General features: G+C 36.3%; 1 protein-coding gene across 1 annotated transcript in view; it reads right to left on the bottom strand.

Annotated features, from left to right (window-relative positions):
- Positions 1-1864: 1864 nt before the first annotated feature.
- Positions 1865-17887, bottom strand: part of tusc3 (tumor suppressor candidate 3) — a 102492-nt gene continuing 86469 nt past the window's right edge. The window contains exons 9-10 of the mRNA XM_030146460.1: positions 10949-11039; positions 1865-2124 (exon numbers count right to left, since the gene is read on the bottom strand). Coding sequence (XP_030002320.1) covers positions 2109-2124; positions 10949-11039 — 107 coding nt within the window. The 3' untranslated portion in view covers positions 1865-2108. The remainder of the gene's footprint in view (positions 2125-10948; positions 11040-17887) is intronic.

The raw sequence follows: 17887 nt of genomic DNA, 5'->3' as shown, positions 1-17887 counted from the left end.
TTTTTTTGTTTTTATTCTATGTGTCCTCCTTCTTTCTCAATAACTGCCTTCACACGCTTCCTGAAACTTGCGCAAGTGTTCCTCAAATATTCGGGTGACAACTTCTCCCATTCTTCTTTAATAGTATCTTTAAGAAAGTTGACATTGCTGTGTGATGTTCTATTGGTAGCATGTTCTAAAACGCCCCAAAGAGCAGAATCCAGACGGTTTAGATCTGGGCTAGAAGGCGGCCATAAACATGATTCCCAAAAACTGCTAAAGTTGGATTTGCAGAAATCTTGTATTTTTCTAGCTGTGTGGGCTGGAGCACCATCCTGTGTCCATACAACACAGGTGTCAAACATACGGCCCGGGGACCAAATCTGGCCCTCCAAAGGGTCCAGTCCGGCCCTTGGGATGAATTTGTGAAATGCAAAAATTACACTCAGATATTAACAATCCTTTTAGTTCAGGTTCCACGTTCAGAACAATTCAACCTGAAGTGGGCAGGATTCAGTAAAATATTATCATAGTAACATAAATAATGACAACTCTAATTTTTTCTTTTTGTAAATGTAAATATTTTCATGTACTTACACTAAAACAAAGTATAATTTTGCAAAAAAAAAAAAATGTGGATAACCTGAACAAATATGAAACAACCTGAAATGTCTTAAGAGAAGTACAATTTTAACAATATTCTGTCTGTTACTCAATGTTTTGTGTATTTGTAGATTCACTGTGATCTGTAAGTTATAATGTACATATGTAAATGATAAACTGAAGCATAATATTGTTAAAAGTACACTTATTTTTTCTGTTTGTTCATGTTATTCACATCTTTTGAAAGGATAGGTTGTAGATGTAAACCTTTTCATAATGTAAATTTACTTTTTTCACACTAAAACATAGAGAAAAGTTTGGAGTTGACGTTATTTATATATTATTATGTTATTATTTTACTGATTCGGTCCACTTAAGATCAAATTTAGCTGAATGTGGCCCCTGAACTATAATGAGTTTGACACCCCTGCCATACATAATTTCCATCTGGGTAGTTTGCTTTAAGCCATGGCAATACCTGGTATCTGGATGGATTTGGTTGGATCCTTTAGGATTTTGGATTTGAGAGCTTTAATGAAAGCTTCGGTACGTTTTTTGTTGCTTCCTCCACTTCCAGACTTTCTCGTAATTGTTTTGCTCATAGTCATTCTCTTCTTTACATTATAAACAGTCTTTATGGACACTCCGACTATTTTTGAAATCTCCTTTGGTGTGACGAGTGCATTCAGCAAATCATACACTCTGACGTTTGCTTTCCTGATTACTCATATGGGCAAAAGTTTCTGAAAAGGTATGGATAATAGTGTTAGGTATGATTATGACATCAATATATGTTTGGTTTCAAAACAATTGACGTAGTGCCTGCTGAGAAAAAACAACTAAATGTTCATTGTAAATTTTGCTTCCCCACCCTGTATATATATATATATATATATATATATATATATATATGTATATATATTTTTTTTTCTTTTTTTTTTTTTCCAGTGAAGCCTCATTAATGCAGAACAATTTGTCTCCTCAAAACCTCCAGCAGACGCAAAGATTCGCCAGCTAGTTCAGCATCTTTATCTGTTCCCGTCCACAACTGTGATACAATAAGAGAAGCTACAACCAGTGACAAACAGCTAAAGAGATCTTGCAACCGCACTAATAATGAAATTCTGATTGTACTTTTTTTTACCAGATGAATCGTAATTGTGATGCGCTCTACCTTTTATTTCCTACAACACCGACAGCCTCTTCTTCTTAATCTCTTTCAAGATGCGATAATCAGCGCCGAAGAAAGAAAACGAACGGAAAGAAGCAGCAGCAAGAAATGGAGACATGCCTTTATTTTACAGTGTAAGAAGAAATAATTTATTATCTATTCAGCTTGCTGAATTGGTGATATCAGTCAATTAAAAAAACAACAACACACACAAATAGGAAAAAAATAAAAATTAAAAAATAAAAAACCACCATGCACTCTAGACTTAAAAGTAACGCTGCCTCTGCTTCTTCAAGTATCTTTTCTGGCTCTTCTTCATCATCTGCTGACCTCCTCTTCTTCCTTTTTTTTTTCTTCACTTGATAAGAAAACTGAAAGACAGAAAAACATACAGGTAGAACAGAGTAAGACTGCAGGAAGGAAGGTGCGTAAATAAAACATTTTTACCATCGCTTGTGTTACAAAACACATGCAGCAATTTTCTATGTGGAGATAAAAAAAGAAAGAAAGAAAGAAAGAAAGAAAGAAAAAGAAAGAAAAAACCTGCAGCTGTTGATGTTTATCTTATAACAAATGCTTATTGTGTTTGTTGAAAATGTTTGTGAAAGCATGAAATCAAGCTAAATTGCTCAAAAGCTTTGTTGAGGATGTTATCTGACATCATTACAAGAAAGAAGACGCAGAGGATGAAGGTGAACTCGCTCCTAGGAAAATGAGTACTTGTGACTCAACGTGTATAGCAGAAATAAATACCAAATAAAAGCCTGCATAGCTTCAGAAGTAGGATGGTCCTAAACTATGGAACCATCTGCCTCTCCATATCAGACAGACTTCTTCTCTGTCTGTTTTTAAATCCCTTCTTAAAACCCCATCCTTCCTCCTTGGCTTTTGAAACCACGTGAGATGTTTGAATGTATTATTTTTATTCAGTTGTTTTATTTTGTATTGGTTTATTGTTCTTATTTGTTGTCGTTTTTAAATTGTACAGCTTTTTAAGTTTTATACTTATCTTTTTATTGAACATTATGAAATACATTCCACATAATGACTGAGTTTTTGTTTTTTTTTGTTTTTTTCCTTTCTCTTTCCACTCTCCTCCAAATGTAATGTCTTTAAATTAAACATGACAATCAAAAAAATAGAAAATATAGAAGAAAAAAAAAAAAAAAAGGTAAAGACATCCACATTCTTTTACTTTAAATCAAATTAGGGAATGACCATTCCTTTCCAAGTACACAAATAAAATTATGCTCGGGACTTCGTGGTTCTATGCATTCCACCATACATTTTGCCCGGTTACACTGACAGAGTTTTACTATGTTAGCTTTTTAAGTTTTAATCTGTTCTTGTATTTTACTCTGTTATTTAGGTTTTATTTATTCTTCTGTATTTTTAAACCACTCAAAATGTCTTTAATGCATTTATTATGAATTTTTTTTAACATTTTCCCCCCAATTTTTGGAGACAATAGAATACAAAAAACAAGAGTAATATAATTCTGCTGCTATAAATCAAATAGCAAATAAAATAAATAAAATATTACTAAATGTATTTTACATATTATTATTGCACTTTTTCCCTGAAAGGTAGTTTTAAACAAACAACAAAAATCAAATCACAGTTCTGTCAGTTCACATTCTGCATAAAAATAACAAAATTCCACATGACGTGCAACATTAACAAGAGGCCGAACTCGTATTATCTTTTAACAACATTGACTTGTATTTTATTCTTTTATTCAGCTTTTATCTATTCTTCTGTATTTTTATTTATTTATTTTTAATCTGTTCTTGTATTTTACTCTGTTATTTAGGTTTTATTTATTCTTCTGTATTTTTAAACCCCTCAAAATGTCTTTAATGCATTTATTATGAATTTTTAACATTTTCCCCCCAATTTTTGGAGACAATAGAATACAAAAAAACAAGAGTAATATAATTCTGCTGCTATAAATCAAATAGCAAGTAAAATAAATAAAATATTACTAAATGTATTTTACATATTATTATTGCACTTTTTCCCTGAAAGGTAGTTTTAAACAAAAAACAAAAATCAAATCACAGTTCTGTCAGTTCACATTCTGCATAAAAATAACAAAATTCCACAAGAAGTGCAACATTAACAAGAGGGCAAACTCGTATTATCTTTTAACCCATAAAGACCCAAACATCCACCGCTGACCAAAAACTTCTACTGATCTAAACTTCTGATCCACTAACCCTATCAATACATGTAAATAATTGGTGTAAAATGCAGTTTGTCATCTGTTCATGGTCATCAGATATGACCCATTTGGACGTTCAGAGACTCCGTAGTTACCATGGAAACACCGTCATCTTCTACAACATTGATTCACCAGTAAAAACTATGGAGTTGGATCAATGACAATGGATGGACACACTGGGTTTATGTTCATTTAATGATGTATTTTACTGAAAACCTCACCTTTTCTTCATTTTTTTTTTGTTTTGATACATTAACTTTTGACTTTACTCTGAGGTTTTTTGAACAACTTCATGATCAGTCAATTAAATATAGGAAATAGATGATTTTCACTGGAAAAAATGCAAAATTCAGAGGATAATATAATGATAAATGGTGACAAATCACTTAGGAAAGGTTCAATAAAAGAGAAAAATTCATTTGGGAACAGTCACAAAAGTCACACTGGGTCCTTATGGGTTAACAAACTGAACATTGACTTGTATTTTATTCTTTTATTCAGCTTTTATCTGTTCTTCTGTATTTCTTATTTATTTATTTTTAATCTGTTCTTGTATTTTACTCTGTTATTTTGTTTTTTATTTATTTTTCTGCACAGCACTTTGGTCCACTGTGGTTGTTTTAAAGTGCTTTACAAATAAAGTTACATTGGATTGGTATCAACATCTTCTTTATGGAATTATTACAGGGTTCCTACAGGTTTCTAAAAAAAAAAAAATTAAGACTGTTTTAAGACCTTTTTAAAACTTCGTAGAACTGAATTTAATGCCCATTTCTCAGCCCGTTTCACATCCATACCGGTTGTTAGGACCCTGAGGTCATATATATTCATGTATTGTGTATTGCTTCTGTTTTTCTTTCTCTTGTTCTGGTTTCTGCCTTCCTCCCACACTGGTCTGTAGAGGGGCAGAGGTGCGTCTATGCACGTGCGTGTTTTGGATCACGTGCATGAGCGTGCATGTCTGTGTGTGTATAAGAGTTCAGGTGGCATTCTCTGATTGGCCGACCCGGAGCAACACACGGTACGCTGATTGGTCCAGAGAGACTGAGCCGATGTTTAAAAGGCACAGATGACATCTCCCAACCAACGCTGCGTTAGTTTGATGTCTGACTTCGTTTGTGAGAAAAAGAGCTTCTGTTTTTCTGTATCTGTAAATATTGTAAATAACCTGTACATACTTATAGCAGCACCGGGTAAGAACGGTGAGAAGCCTGTTTTGTTTTGATGTGTTTTCTCCTGTTTCTAATTTAGGAGTTCAGGTTAGATCTGTGTATTTTAGCTTCTTTATTTTGTTTTTTAGGGAAGTTTAGTGTTGTCGAGCTGGTTTTGTTTATTACTTTGGCACCGCTCACCCTGAAGGAAATGAATTGCTGTTTATTTTTGGATATAAAAAGTCTTTTCATGATCTTCTTTGGGAGTGGGATTCGAGTGGGAGTCACTTTTATGTCATGCCCTTTTCGTACCCCTAGACTAGGTCGCAACACTGGCAAAAGTTCATGACTCTTAGAATTCAGGAAAATGTATTTATTTACTCCAACGCTTTAATTCCCATCGTTCTGAGTCTTTTCTCACCAAGGGCTGCAAAGTTAGTGTTAATTGGTTCCTAATTTCAATATAAATTGTTGACTAACGTTACTTTCTTTCCAACTTGGACACATTTAAACACAATACAGTGAACAAGTTTATGGCAACATGACTTAAGGCCTACCATATGACATCTAATACTTTTTAAAGACTTTTTTAAGGTATTAAATGTAGATTTGTAAATTCAAGACTTCAGACTTCTTAAGACCCACGGGAACCCTGCACTTAGTTTAACTGTTAAAGGAGTGATATTTTGCTTTTTTAAATGGAATTATGCATTTTAAAACATTTCCCTGTGGTCTACATAAACTGTAAATGCTATGCTTGGGTCTGAATTCTTCATTAATTCAACTCCACAGGTCCATCTTCAACCCTATTTCTGAGTAATGACACCAGAAAGGTTGTTTTGAGCGCTGGCCCTTTAAATGCTAATGAGCCACTTCAGGCCCCACCCCCTCCAGGTTGTTGGCTGTGCTGCTCTGTCCAGTTCAACCAACAACTGAACATTTTAGGTAATCTGCTCGAAGTTTGGACATATTTTCAGTATGGACTACAACCGCTGCTGCTGATGAACAATTATGTCGTACTCAGAGAAATGTTCATCAGAAGTCTTGACCTTATATGTGCAAATGTTGTGATGTAACTAGTTATAAAACATAACAAATTAAGCAGGAATTTAAACAGGTTGTAGAAATCCACTTGATTTTTGCCAAAATGAATATAACGATAGCTTTGCAGCACTTGGAGGTACTTGAACTTTATGAACTATTAGGGTCCAAATACACAAATAAATGAACCAAAGACAAATAAAAGTGGATTTAGCAAAATATGACCCTTTTAAGACTTTTTAAGACCCTGCGGGAACCTGTATTATGACTATGACAAGAGCTGCTAATTCATTTATTCTCTTGCTTATTGTAAACTGCCAGAGTACATTACAGTTATTTTTTGAATGTTCAGATTATACTGGTTTACAAGCAGACCAGATTTCAGAATAAAAGACCTGAAACATTGCCAAACTTGAATTACTAAGAGATAAAAATAAATAAAGTGCTGATTGGAAGTGTTTTCAATACAGACCTGTGCAAAAGCCTTTGTTTAAAAAAAATAAAAAAAATCTGAACTAAATAGGTAAAGTCAGTATTTATTAGGGCTGGGTATCATGGCCAATTTTCTTATTCGATTTCGATTCATAAGGTTCTGAATCGATTAATCGCGATTCGATTCAGTATCGATTAATTCAGATTCATTTAGCAACACCAAAGTACAATTTTGAGCTGTACCCTGATTATTTGACTACCGCAGCCATGCAACACAGAATCAATATTGATATTAGAAAGGTCATAGGTTTGTCCCAGTTTTGGCAGAGCAGGGTGACATGGGTTGGGTTCCTGGTGCAATTCAAAGAAAATGTGAAATGGTCAGATTATGGAATCGAATTATTAATATGCCAGATAATCGAATAACCAAAAAAGTATTTGGCTGGAGTAAAACAAGGTCCCCTTGGGCGGCAGAGGTCAGAGCTATCTTTGCGGAAGCATAACTTCAATATATATTTCACAACAACCTTTCATGTAGTATTAACCCTTTCATGCATAAGTCACTCCAGTGGACAATTATTTCTTCAGCTGTTCTCTTGTATATTAATGGGTTTAGCTGTTTTAGTTCCATATCAGCCAACACAGTGGACACTTATGCATCATCTCATATCCTGACATTCATACCATTACTGTAACTTTGCTGTTCTTGATAAACCTGATCTGTACTAACATGTTTGAGTGTAAATCAATTGTTATTTGTTAGACAAGAAGGCTTTTTTTTTTGCACATTATCTTGATGAAGTGAGGAATTAATAGCATTAGAATATGTTAAAAATGTGAGAAGACATCAGATTAGCAGCATTAAACATGTTTTTATTTCATTGTTTTCATATCCCTCTCTGATATTGGGCTTTAAACACATGCTTCTTTACTTCAAAAATTAAATGCATGGATATTTTTGTAACTCCATAATAAAAAAAAAAACTTGATCGCATTGTTTTTTTCATGCCTAAGGAGGAATAAAAACACTTAAGAAAAATATCTTGACTAAGGTTCTCACAATTAATGCATGAAAGGGTTAATAAGATCAGAGCTAACCTAATGTCTGCTTTTGAAGAAAAATGGATGAATGGGATCCTGACTGAACCGAAGCAGCGGACATACATACAACTAAAAAACACATATAAAACAGAATTTTATGTCAGTGCAATTTTGACCAGGCACCAAAGGTCCCTAATTGCTCAGTTGCGAACAGGAATCCTTCCCTTGGCCGTAGAAACTGGGAGATTCACCCAAACCCCAGAAGAAAACAGACTTTGTGGACTGTGTGATTTGGGGGAAGTAGAAAATGAATCACATTTTCTTTTGCATTGTCCTCTATATGATGAACTGAGAGCCCCTTTGTTTGATGATATGTGTATCCGAAATCCTGATATGTTCTGGAGCACTGATGATGACAAGATGAAATGGTTGTTTAGTTCTAATGTATATAAATTAACATTATTTGTTTGTAAAGCCTGGAAAAAGCAGCAGATGTGTTTGTTTAACCCTCCGGTATCCAGGTGCCCCTTTTAGGCACACTTTGCACTTTGTTTTAAAAAACTTCATATTATTTTTCACAGTTTAAATAAGGTTAGAATTCAAAAGTTGTACATTTTTGCATGATCTTTAAAATTCTGGCCACCGACTAAAATTTGCACATTGTAAACAAAAGAAAATTACCAGACAAGCATCTGTCTCCCAAGTGTGCCTAAAACGCACTATTTCTTCCATTTGATATGTATGATTAGGGCTGACCTTGATTTACAAAAATAAAATCAAATTAGAGCAGAAAAATAAATCAATATACAATATTTAATAGTTTGACTGAAAGGTGTGCCTTTTTGGCACACTTGGTGACTGATGCTAGTATTTATGAACATTTGATGTAGCGCAAAAAATAATAATGCAAATTAACCAATGTTGGAGTTAATCACTGACATATGCCAGGATGCAAAAATCAAATAATATGTGATCCACTTTTTATGTAGTATATTGAAAAAAAATAATTTTTTGTGTTTTCTGCATCCAAAAAAATGGTTTGTTTACATTACAAACATGGCATTTAAAGGGTTAAAAAATGTGACAATTATTGAGTATTTGGTATTTTTATTTACAGCTCAAGTTGATGAAATAGAAAAAAAAGTGTAAAAGAATTAAAAACAAACTGTATGAAAAAATTTTTTGACATTATTCCACAAGTGTGCCAAAAAGGCACACTTGGTGCTTAGTAAGGGCCTTGCTGGACGGGATACTGGAGGGTTAAATAGGTCAGTATTTTGTTTTGTTCATATCTGGTGTTTGATTTTTGGTGTGTATTTTTGGTGCCCATGTAAGGGCTGGGCATGTTCTTTAAGCAAGACACAATAATAAAAACATTCATTAATTCAGAAAGGAAATAAATATGACATTTCAGCAGTAAATAGCTGAATCTGTGCTTAAATAATGAACAGGACAGAACAGTGGCTCAGAACGGACTTCTTCGTCATCTTTATTCTGTTTTATGGTTGGTGCTTCTAGCCTTAAGGCACATTACTATCACCCTGGGGCGCCACAACCAATTTTACCCCCCCCTGAACCATAATCATGTTGGGCCCTTGGTACAAGAAACTCACTGGAGAGGGAGGGTGGATGGCGCTTTGTGATTGCTGCTTTACTATTCCTCTAACTCCGCACTCAGGTGATCGAAGTTAATATTTCTAGAATGACCTTCCCTGACCTACCGCCACTGGCCAATTGATTTTTTTTTTTTACCCAGCCCTAGTATTTAGTGTTCTCTGGGGTCGACTGTCTGCATGTTTTCTTGAATAATCTTGTTATATTATACTTGCATGACAACACATATGCATTTTTCAGTCTTTGTAGTAAAATATGCAGGACTGGAATATACAGATAATATGTAAACAGTGTTGAAAACAAAAATGCATCTCAGAAAAAAAAAACAATCTTGTCGAGGTTGAATTGTGTGTGTGTGTTTCTATACTGTGCACATAATTCCAGCACATTTCTTGTTCGAACTAAACACACACACCCATTATAACCCTGCAAAAACAACAGAGCTACAGGCTGGAGAAGACTTGTGTACAGTACTGTAATACTGGGTCAAATATGAATGAAGAGAGGGTGGGTTTGTCTCTAAGCCACCACTTCTACTTCTAAACACTGTCTGCACATTACACATTCACTTCCCACATGCCTTCCAATTTGGATTTAGAAACCTATTATATATATATGCACAATAACACTTTATTATATATCCTGGAAACATCAGCCAACCGGCACTTTTGTCATTTGTTTTCCAATTAATCTTATCACAGTATGTACGGTTTAGCACATTTTATCTCTGAAGCACATCATTTCCAAACAACTGTAGCTCAGTGTTATGCATGCAGTGCCTCAGTGGCTGTATTTTCATCTCAACCTTACTATAATGTTTTTTTTTTTTTTCTGGGTTGAATTTATAGATCTTCTGTCTCCTAATACATATAAGGAGAAAGTGAGCTCTGAAAGCTGTAAACCAAACCTACCATCAGTGCATTTAAGCGACAGTAATCATTGGACTTGACGCTGGACCTGCTGTGTGCTCACACTCTGCAATTTGATCCTATTTCGAGCACCGTGTCACGGGAAGGTTTAGACCCCTACCAACTGTAAATGATTTGACTTCAACATGTAGAGGTGAGTTTCTGCAGCTCACGTCTTCTATTGTTTTTTTTTGTTTTTTTTGCTGTAATATCCTACAGCTGCTGGTGGATTAGATCTTGTCTCCGTAGACCTGTAGAGTGTTTTCTGTCACACTTTAAATCTTTTTTTATGTAGTGGCGACCTTTAGCTCAAAGTGGGACCAAATTGCTGCTGTTCTAGCTCGCTAAGCTGGAGGCTTCTGATGCCCTAACTCATTTGCGATATGATGACCTACAGAAACCATCCATGATAGATGTGTGCCTTCTAACGTTCAGGGTTAAAGAAGGAGAGCGCAGGAATATGACCTGAACGCTTTAAAATTTGTTGTAGGAAAGGTTGTGTGTCAACAAATCTCCGTTGTCGTTAGACTGGTCTCTGGAGGACTAAACCCGGCTCTGCGGCTTCAGGGTTTTAGAAGGACAGTCACTAATCGAGAAGCTGTCTGACGATCAAAGGAATAATGGGAATGGATGTCGCTTTGGCTTGGATTTTGCACTGTGTTTGCAATAACTGTGAAATGATTTTATGTCAGCCGCAGCGATTTTTTTTAAAGCTCGTGCACATATTGTGTTTGAATAAGCGTTGGCTAAGCTGTGTGAAACACCTGCAGGTTGCTATAGTTACCTGTAGGGGTATCCGTGGTACTTGGACCGGAAGATGGAAAGCAAGAAACTGAAGAAAAACACCACCAGGCCAAGGCCCACCAGGCAGATGACTGAGAAGAAAAACACACATAAATAATAATAACTGTTAATACGCTAAAACTAGATGTACACTGTGCATGAAATATAACCTTTGAAACAAGAACAAATTTGTGACACCACGGACTGTGATAGATCTGATTTTACATATACTTAACTGTTTGCAGAAGCTGCAAACACTGATATATGAAAAATAATTATGAGACAATAGCTGTGAGAATATTTGATTTCTGGCCAAAAGCATTTATTTAAATCATTTCATGCAGATTATAACCACTGATGCAACTTGCCATATGATGTGTGTTCCAGCTGAATTTTGCCCACAGGCTTTAAACATGATGAAGACACAACACATCCTCTTTCTATCACATCGATGGTATAAAAACACACACAAGGGCACCTGCAGGCCACCCATACGGTTAAAGATAACGTTTCCTCTTGCTCTTTCTCATGCAAAAACATTTGATATGCACCTTCATTTAGATGATCACTCAACTTTTGTGCTTTCTCATTATCATCTCTGCCATGTTGCGGCAAATTGTGTTTGCAGCTATTATCATCTTATTTCCTTAGTGGCTATTCTAAAATGAAATATACATAAGCATGATCTTTAATCTGTATGGGAATGTGTGTGTTTGCGTGTGTGTGTGTGAGTGGGAGTGTGAGTGGGTGCACACACCCTCGTGCAGCGGCTAATCCTTGAGAAGCGCTGTGTTAAATTAAACTGTCACCACCGACTGATATTGTTAATCAGGGATTAGGATGAGGACCTCTCCTGGAGACTAAATAGTGAGATATCGGCTTGTTCTGAGTGTGTGCGCGCATGTCGTCGACATGTGCGTGTGATGACGATGCGCTGTCAGAACAAAAGATCTGGGTGGGAAAATGTGGAACAAAATCTCAGTGTCAATTTGTGTGTGCGCGTTGTCATTCATCTTCAAAGCATCAGTGGTTTATGTGTTCTGTCTGTGTCTGCGTGATGTGTAATGCATGGACGTTCACCGCTCTCCCTGCTATCACTTAGCGTCAGCTCTGCTATAACTCTTCCCATTCTTCTTTCGCCATCCCTGCATATCATTAACATTACAGTGCTGCATGAGAATCACACATAGGAGCATCCGACCTCAAGGGTTGGCTGAAAATCTGTGTGACAGCAATTGACATGACAAGCTGTAATCCATCTACCACCGGCACATTTAGATACGCACAGAAGGCTCGCTCAGCAGTCACTGGAAGGTGTGTGTGCATTTACTTATGCTTCTATTAGGGGGCTTCGATGAGAGGTGAGAGGACGGGTTTGGGGTTAAATTAAATAACTCTGGCTGATGACTAATGCAAGGCAACGTCCTAACAAGTATTATAATCCAGATTCATGTGTGTGTGGCCTTGACTGATTGACTTGATTGAGAGCACTGCAGACTGGAGAGCGACTCTCCAGAGAAAGCCCTCATGCTTCGTGCCCGTAACCTCCACCCCCACCCCACCCCCCACAAATGGACCCGCATTCATGTATAAGGCCGTGAGTGTGTGAGCGACAGGATGTCTGTGTATCTTCATTAAGTATAGTGGGATGTATATCCCATAGCTCATCTATTATGACTGAGAGGTGTCTTAGTATGCATCTACGGGTAATCACACTGCCATACACAGAGACGCGCTAAGCATGCTAATATGCTAAGTGATTTATGACCTTGGCGAAATGACAAGTTGTTTAAGCCGAATGATTTTCCTCAATGACAAAGGTGGTAATCCCTCTTTCTACTGTGCGACTTGGCTCAAATTAACTCATGATATATTGGCGTGGCAAAATATATTTACATTTTTCAAGCATGTGGAAGCCAATAAAGATATTAACTTAAACCTGTGTAATTAAGAAGACAAATATGAATAGATATTGTGGTGCCACATGGACTAATTCTTTGATTAGCAACTGCTCCAAGAGACATTAACTGACTGAACCTCCAGATGCAATTACTCACACTTCATTGTTCCAGGTTCATGGTGACAGAAAAGGCTGCTACCTCTCTGTTGGTGTTTATAATTGTGCAGTGTTTATATTAAAGGATCCAAGCCTCATAGATAAATTGTAATGGTTCCAGGAAAGTAGGGCTGCTCGATTATAGAAAAAAAAAATAATCACGATTATTTTAGCAATAATTGAAATCACGATTATTAAAACGATTATTTGTTAACCTTAAAGTTGTTTATTTTTTTTCTCGCAAAACAATGTAAAATATACTCCTTAAACATAAATAAAGCTAAAACAAAGTATGTTCACTTTTGTACGAAACAAAAAAATCTTTGAATGCAAATAAGTGTACCGTAAATTCAAGTATGTTTCCTTTTGTAAACAAATAGTGCACTGTAATTAAACTGCTATAGACTTGCCATAGAACTGTAACAATTAAAAAAAAAAAAAACTCACGTAAAGTGCAAATTATAAATTTAAGTATGTTCAATGTAGTATGAAACATAGTAAACTCAGTGGCGTGCTGTAAGGTTTCAGTTAAGGCCTTCTGTACACATCAGCCATCTAGAATACGCACGTTAGGGTTATACAGGTTAGGGCAGTGGTTCTTAACCTTGTTGGAGGTACTGAACCCCACCAGTTTCATATGCACATTCACCGAACCCTTCTTTATTAAAAAATAAAATGTGATTTTTTTCAAATTCAAGACACAGGTATATGTTTTACTGGTGCACAAAATGAACCGTCCATTAACATCACTGTGTTCAAAGACCAAAACCAATACAGTGCATGAACTCACAAATTACATACCTTTTCACAAAGACATGACCTTTTTTAATACTACCACACTGAAATGGTTTTAATTTTTAACCTTATGTATTCCAATAATGAACTTATTGTATTTATGCTATTTATCATTTTTAACATTTTAACACACATCCATCGCCTAATTTCCATCAGGCTATAATAATAATGAATATTTACTGCAAATCAGTGTGACTGACGGCTTTAGCATAATACGATTTCTCCATCCACGATGGTGCGTCGGTCATCGCATGATTGTAACTGACCAGTGCGGTGACCGAAAAATGTAAACAAATGCTACACATGGCTGACTCCGTGGTTAACAGGAAGTACCAAAAGTCATAACAACGATGTGGAAAATACTCAAATAATTCGTCAGACGAGTGGAAGACATTATAAACACTTCCGGATTGTGTTGTAGTGCTATAAGCAACAACAATACACCGCGTATATTGGATGTCAATCAGAGAAAGAGTCTCCGAAGCTGTTTGTTTATATACACAGACCTAGCCCGACACACACACCCGACTAATGAGTCGAGTGTGTGTCTTGACCTCCGCCGAACCCCTGAGACTAACTCACCGAACCCCTAGGGTTCGATCGAACCCAGGTTAAGAACCACTGGGTTAGGTTAATACGGGACTTGCAGCGTAAAGAGATTCGGAGACTGAAGATTGCATTGCGGACAAAGTTGTAGACGGAGTTGTTTTTATGTGTTTTAGTTTTTCATAAGATTACGATAAAGGTGGCGGTGGTTAAACTTTAGATGGTTACAAAGGTTTGTTGTGTTAGCGGTCGGTGTAGACACAACTACGAAACACTTTTTGCACGTGATGTGTTTTTGCTCTTCGTCTTCTTCATCAAACCCAAAGTGATTCCATACAATTGAATTTGACTTGCCTTTTTTGTTTACCAAGCACTTCTGCTGTGATTCTCCTGCCATTTTTCCAGACCGCTAGGTACAACTTTCCTCTTGGGGTGGACCTGCCGGCTAGGAGGCAGCAGTAGCTTAGAGGGGGGCGGGGCAGAGCAGCTCATGGTAGCTTGCGTGCGCGTGAATTAAAACGACTCAAAATTAATAATCGTTTTTTCTCGATTACATAATTTTTGTAATCGTGTGTAATAATCGAAATCGTAACTGAATTTCAATTAATTGCACAGCCCTACAGGAAAGTAGTTACATTGCCACAAAAACTAACCTACTTTCATGACACAGCTTGTTGATTATACTCCACTCCACTGTGGCTAGCATTACAACAAAAAAATAAATAAATAAAAACAGAAAAACATGAACATATTTTAATATTTTGGGACTGCTCTTGGGGTGCTTGTATAGTACTGTGCAAAACATTTAGGCCACAAGTAGATTTATTGTTTAAGTGAGAGTATAATGATAAAATGATATCATGCATATACACATTTCTGTCTCTGTAAAAATAAACAGCTGAAATACAGAGCAGCATTAAAAACAAGAATTTCAGAAAAAAAAAACACTGACTGAAATATATAGTATTTAGTGTGAACTTCCTTTGTACTCTTCTGTGCAGACATGAGATTTTGTGTTTTATTAAACAAAAGTCTTTTTTTTTCTTATTGTTACTTGGGCTACTTGTCTTGGGAACAGAGATCAAACTTAATACTGTCTGTTTCCTAGAGATGCCATGTGCTTTATAATTTTTGTCAGCCTTTAACCCTGTAGAGTCTGAACCATTAAATCACTGACAGAACGTTCCAGTACTGTTAAACTGGAGCCTTTATTGGTCCTTCGAACAACCCAAACGTTTTTTGTTACCAATTTCCATGTATGCGCTTCAGTTTTGTTTCATATTTGATACATCGGGTCTCAATGTTCAAATACTATTATTTTTGAACCAATCCAATCCAACTTTATTTGTAAAGCACTTTAAAACAACCGCAGTGGACCAAAGTGCTGTACAAAAGAATAATTAAAACCAAAATAAAAGAATAAAATACAGAACAGAGTAAGATTTGTTTTTGAACAAACAAAAACATAATATAACACAAATATGTCTAACAAATTGGTAATACCTTTTCAAAACTGGCAAAGTTCTGTCTCCTTCCTCATTAATGACAATCTTGTAGTGTCACATGAAAGGCCTCTGGTGAACGAATTCCTCCCCCCTGGTGGATTATCCATGTATTGCATGTCTTATTGTATACATCAGGATTTTCGTGAAAAAAAATATCACACTGATCATGTAGAGGGCTTCAAAACTCATGTATCAAATATGATACGTTGGGCATTATAGGGTTAATATTATATGCATATCGTATTCAACTAAATTTTCTTGTTGTATTTTAATAAAGAGAATGAGAAATAGATATTGTGCTCATTACACATGTGTAAAAACACCATAGCTAAGGGTAGCCTAAGACATCTACACAGTACTATTAAATAAGAGCTAAATAAAAGGGTGCTTTACCTTCAGCTGCACATTTTGGGGTCATGTCCTATTGTTGCTTGGATTTCATTTGAACTCTAATAAGATTTCCATTGTGTTGAAATCAAGTACTGCTATATCGCATGTTGGCATTTCACCAGGAAGATATGGTAATTTCTGGGTTGTGGCCTTACTTTAAAGTTCTCTCTCTCTCTGCTCTTCCACATCATCATCATCATCTCCTTCCTGACTCTTTAATTTCTTCTTCCTCATTCTCTCCTCCTCCTCCCCCATCTTTCACTCTAATTCACATTTCATCCCCTTAACTGTCGTCTTCCTTCTGCCTGTCTCACCCCTTCCTCCAACTCCATGCATCCACTGATACTGCGTATGTAGTGATTTTGCGACTCCATTTGCTCGTTCAGTAACTCCCTTGCTGAGAAACAGTGTGTGCTGTGATTTCTCGTACAGATGCGCAGTGAAGCAGCAGATAATTTCCTGTCGCTGTACTCAGCGGTATGGTGGCTATGCTGGGGATTTAACACCCACATCCAGTGATTACACTACCATTCAAGCATAATCCTCTCTCTATTACTGACAGACGACTATTCTCTATACTGCTTTATAATGCACTTATTTAATTTGTGTGTGTGTGTGTGTGTGTGTGTGCGTGTGTGTGTGTGTGTGTGTGTGTGTGTGAGATCTCAGTCACGTTACTCTGTTGGAAACAAAATTGTTTATTCAATGCAAGCTTGTGTGTTCTCTGAAGTATCTGCGTGCAGTTTACTAAAATTGGGTTGTAATTGCACAAAATTTCTGTTCAATTAAAGATGCTGATGTAATTAAAATGGATTCTGCACGCCTCACATTGAACTGACAGAAGAGTGAGACAGAAAGAACAAATGACAGAGTGATGGAACTGGTGAGTGAGTTTATTTTGGTGCATGCTTGATATGTCAACAGAAGACATACTGTATACTGTATGTATAAGTGCATGGACTGTATGGATGTAGGTGTGTGGGAGTGTGTGTGCTTGTTCAGTTTAACACATGAGAAGTATTTCCTTCATCATAAAGTCGTTATCATTTCAATTGTCAAGCTTTTACATCTGCAGAAGAACTCATGGTTGATATTCTTTCCTTTAGACCAGGGGTGTGCAATCCTGGTCTTTGAGGGCCGGTATCCTGCATGTTTTAGACGTTTCCCTCTTCCAACACACCTAACAGTTGTTATCAGGCTTCTACAGAGCTTGATGATCAGCTTATCATTTGAATCAGGTGTGTTGGAAGAGGGAAACATCTAAAACATGCAGGAAACCGGCCCTCGAAGACCAGGATTGGAGACCCCCTGTTTTAGACCTTTTCAGTGTTGGAATACATGTGGATGCATGAGTATGTAGCCTGAGCAACACAACTGAAAGACGTCTCAAGCTGCTTTTTCATCATACTTGATAATTACAGATACAGGCCCTCTAATATCAAGCTCAATTTTCATGTTCAGAACTGAAAAGTAGTACTTCTGTAGCGACCTTCAAGTTGAAATAAGAATTAATTTTATTACACCTTCAACATCTCGAGATGAGTTAACTGGAGTTGCCAGAAACCCTTAATAAAAAAAAAAAAAAATAGGACCAGTAGTCCTGTATCTCACCAGCAAGTTCTTTCAAGAATCAATATAAAGTTGAAAG

This window comes from Sphaeramia orbicularis, chromosome 1 (assembly GCF_902148855.1).
Source record: "Sphaeramia orbicularis chromosome 1, fSphaOr1.1, whole genome shotgun sequence".
Classification (NCBI taxonomy): Eukaryota; Metazoa; Chordata; class Actinopteri; order Kurtiformes; family Apogonidae; genus Sphaeramia; species Sphaeramia orbicularis.
This window is presented reverse-complemented; position numbering and strand designations above follow the sequence as displayed.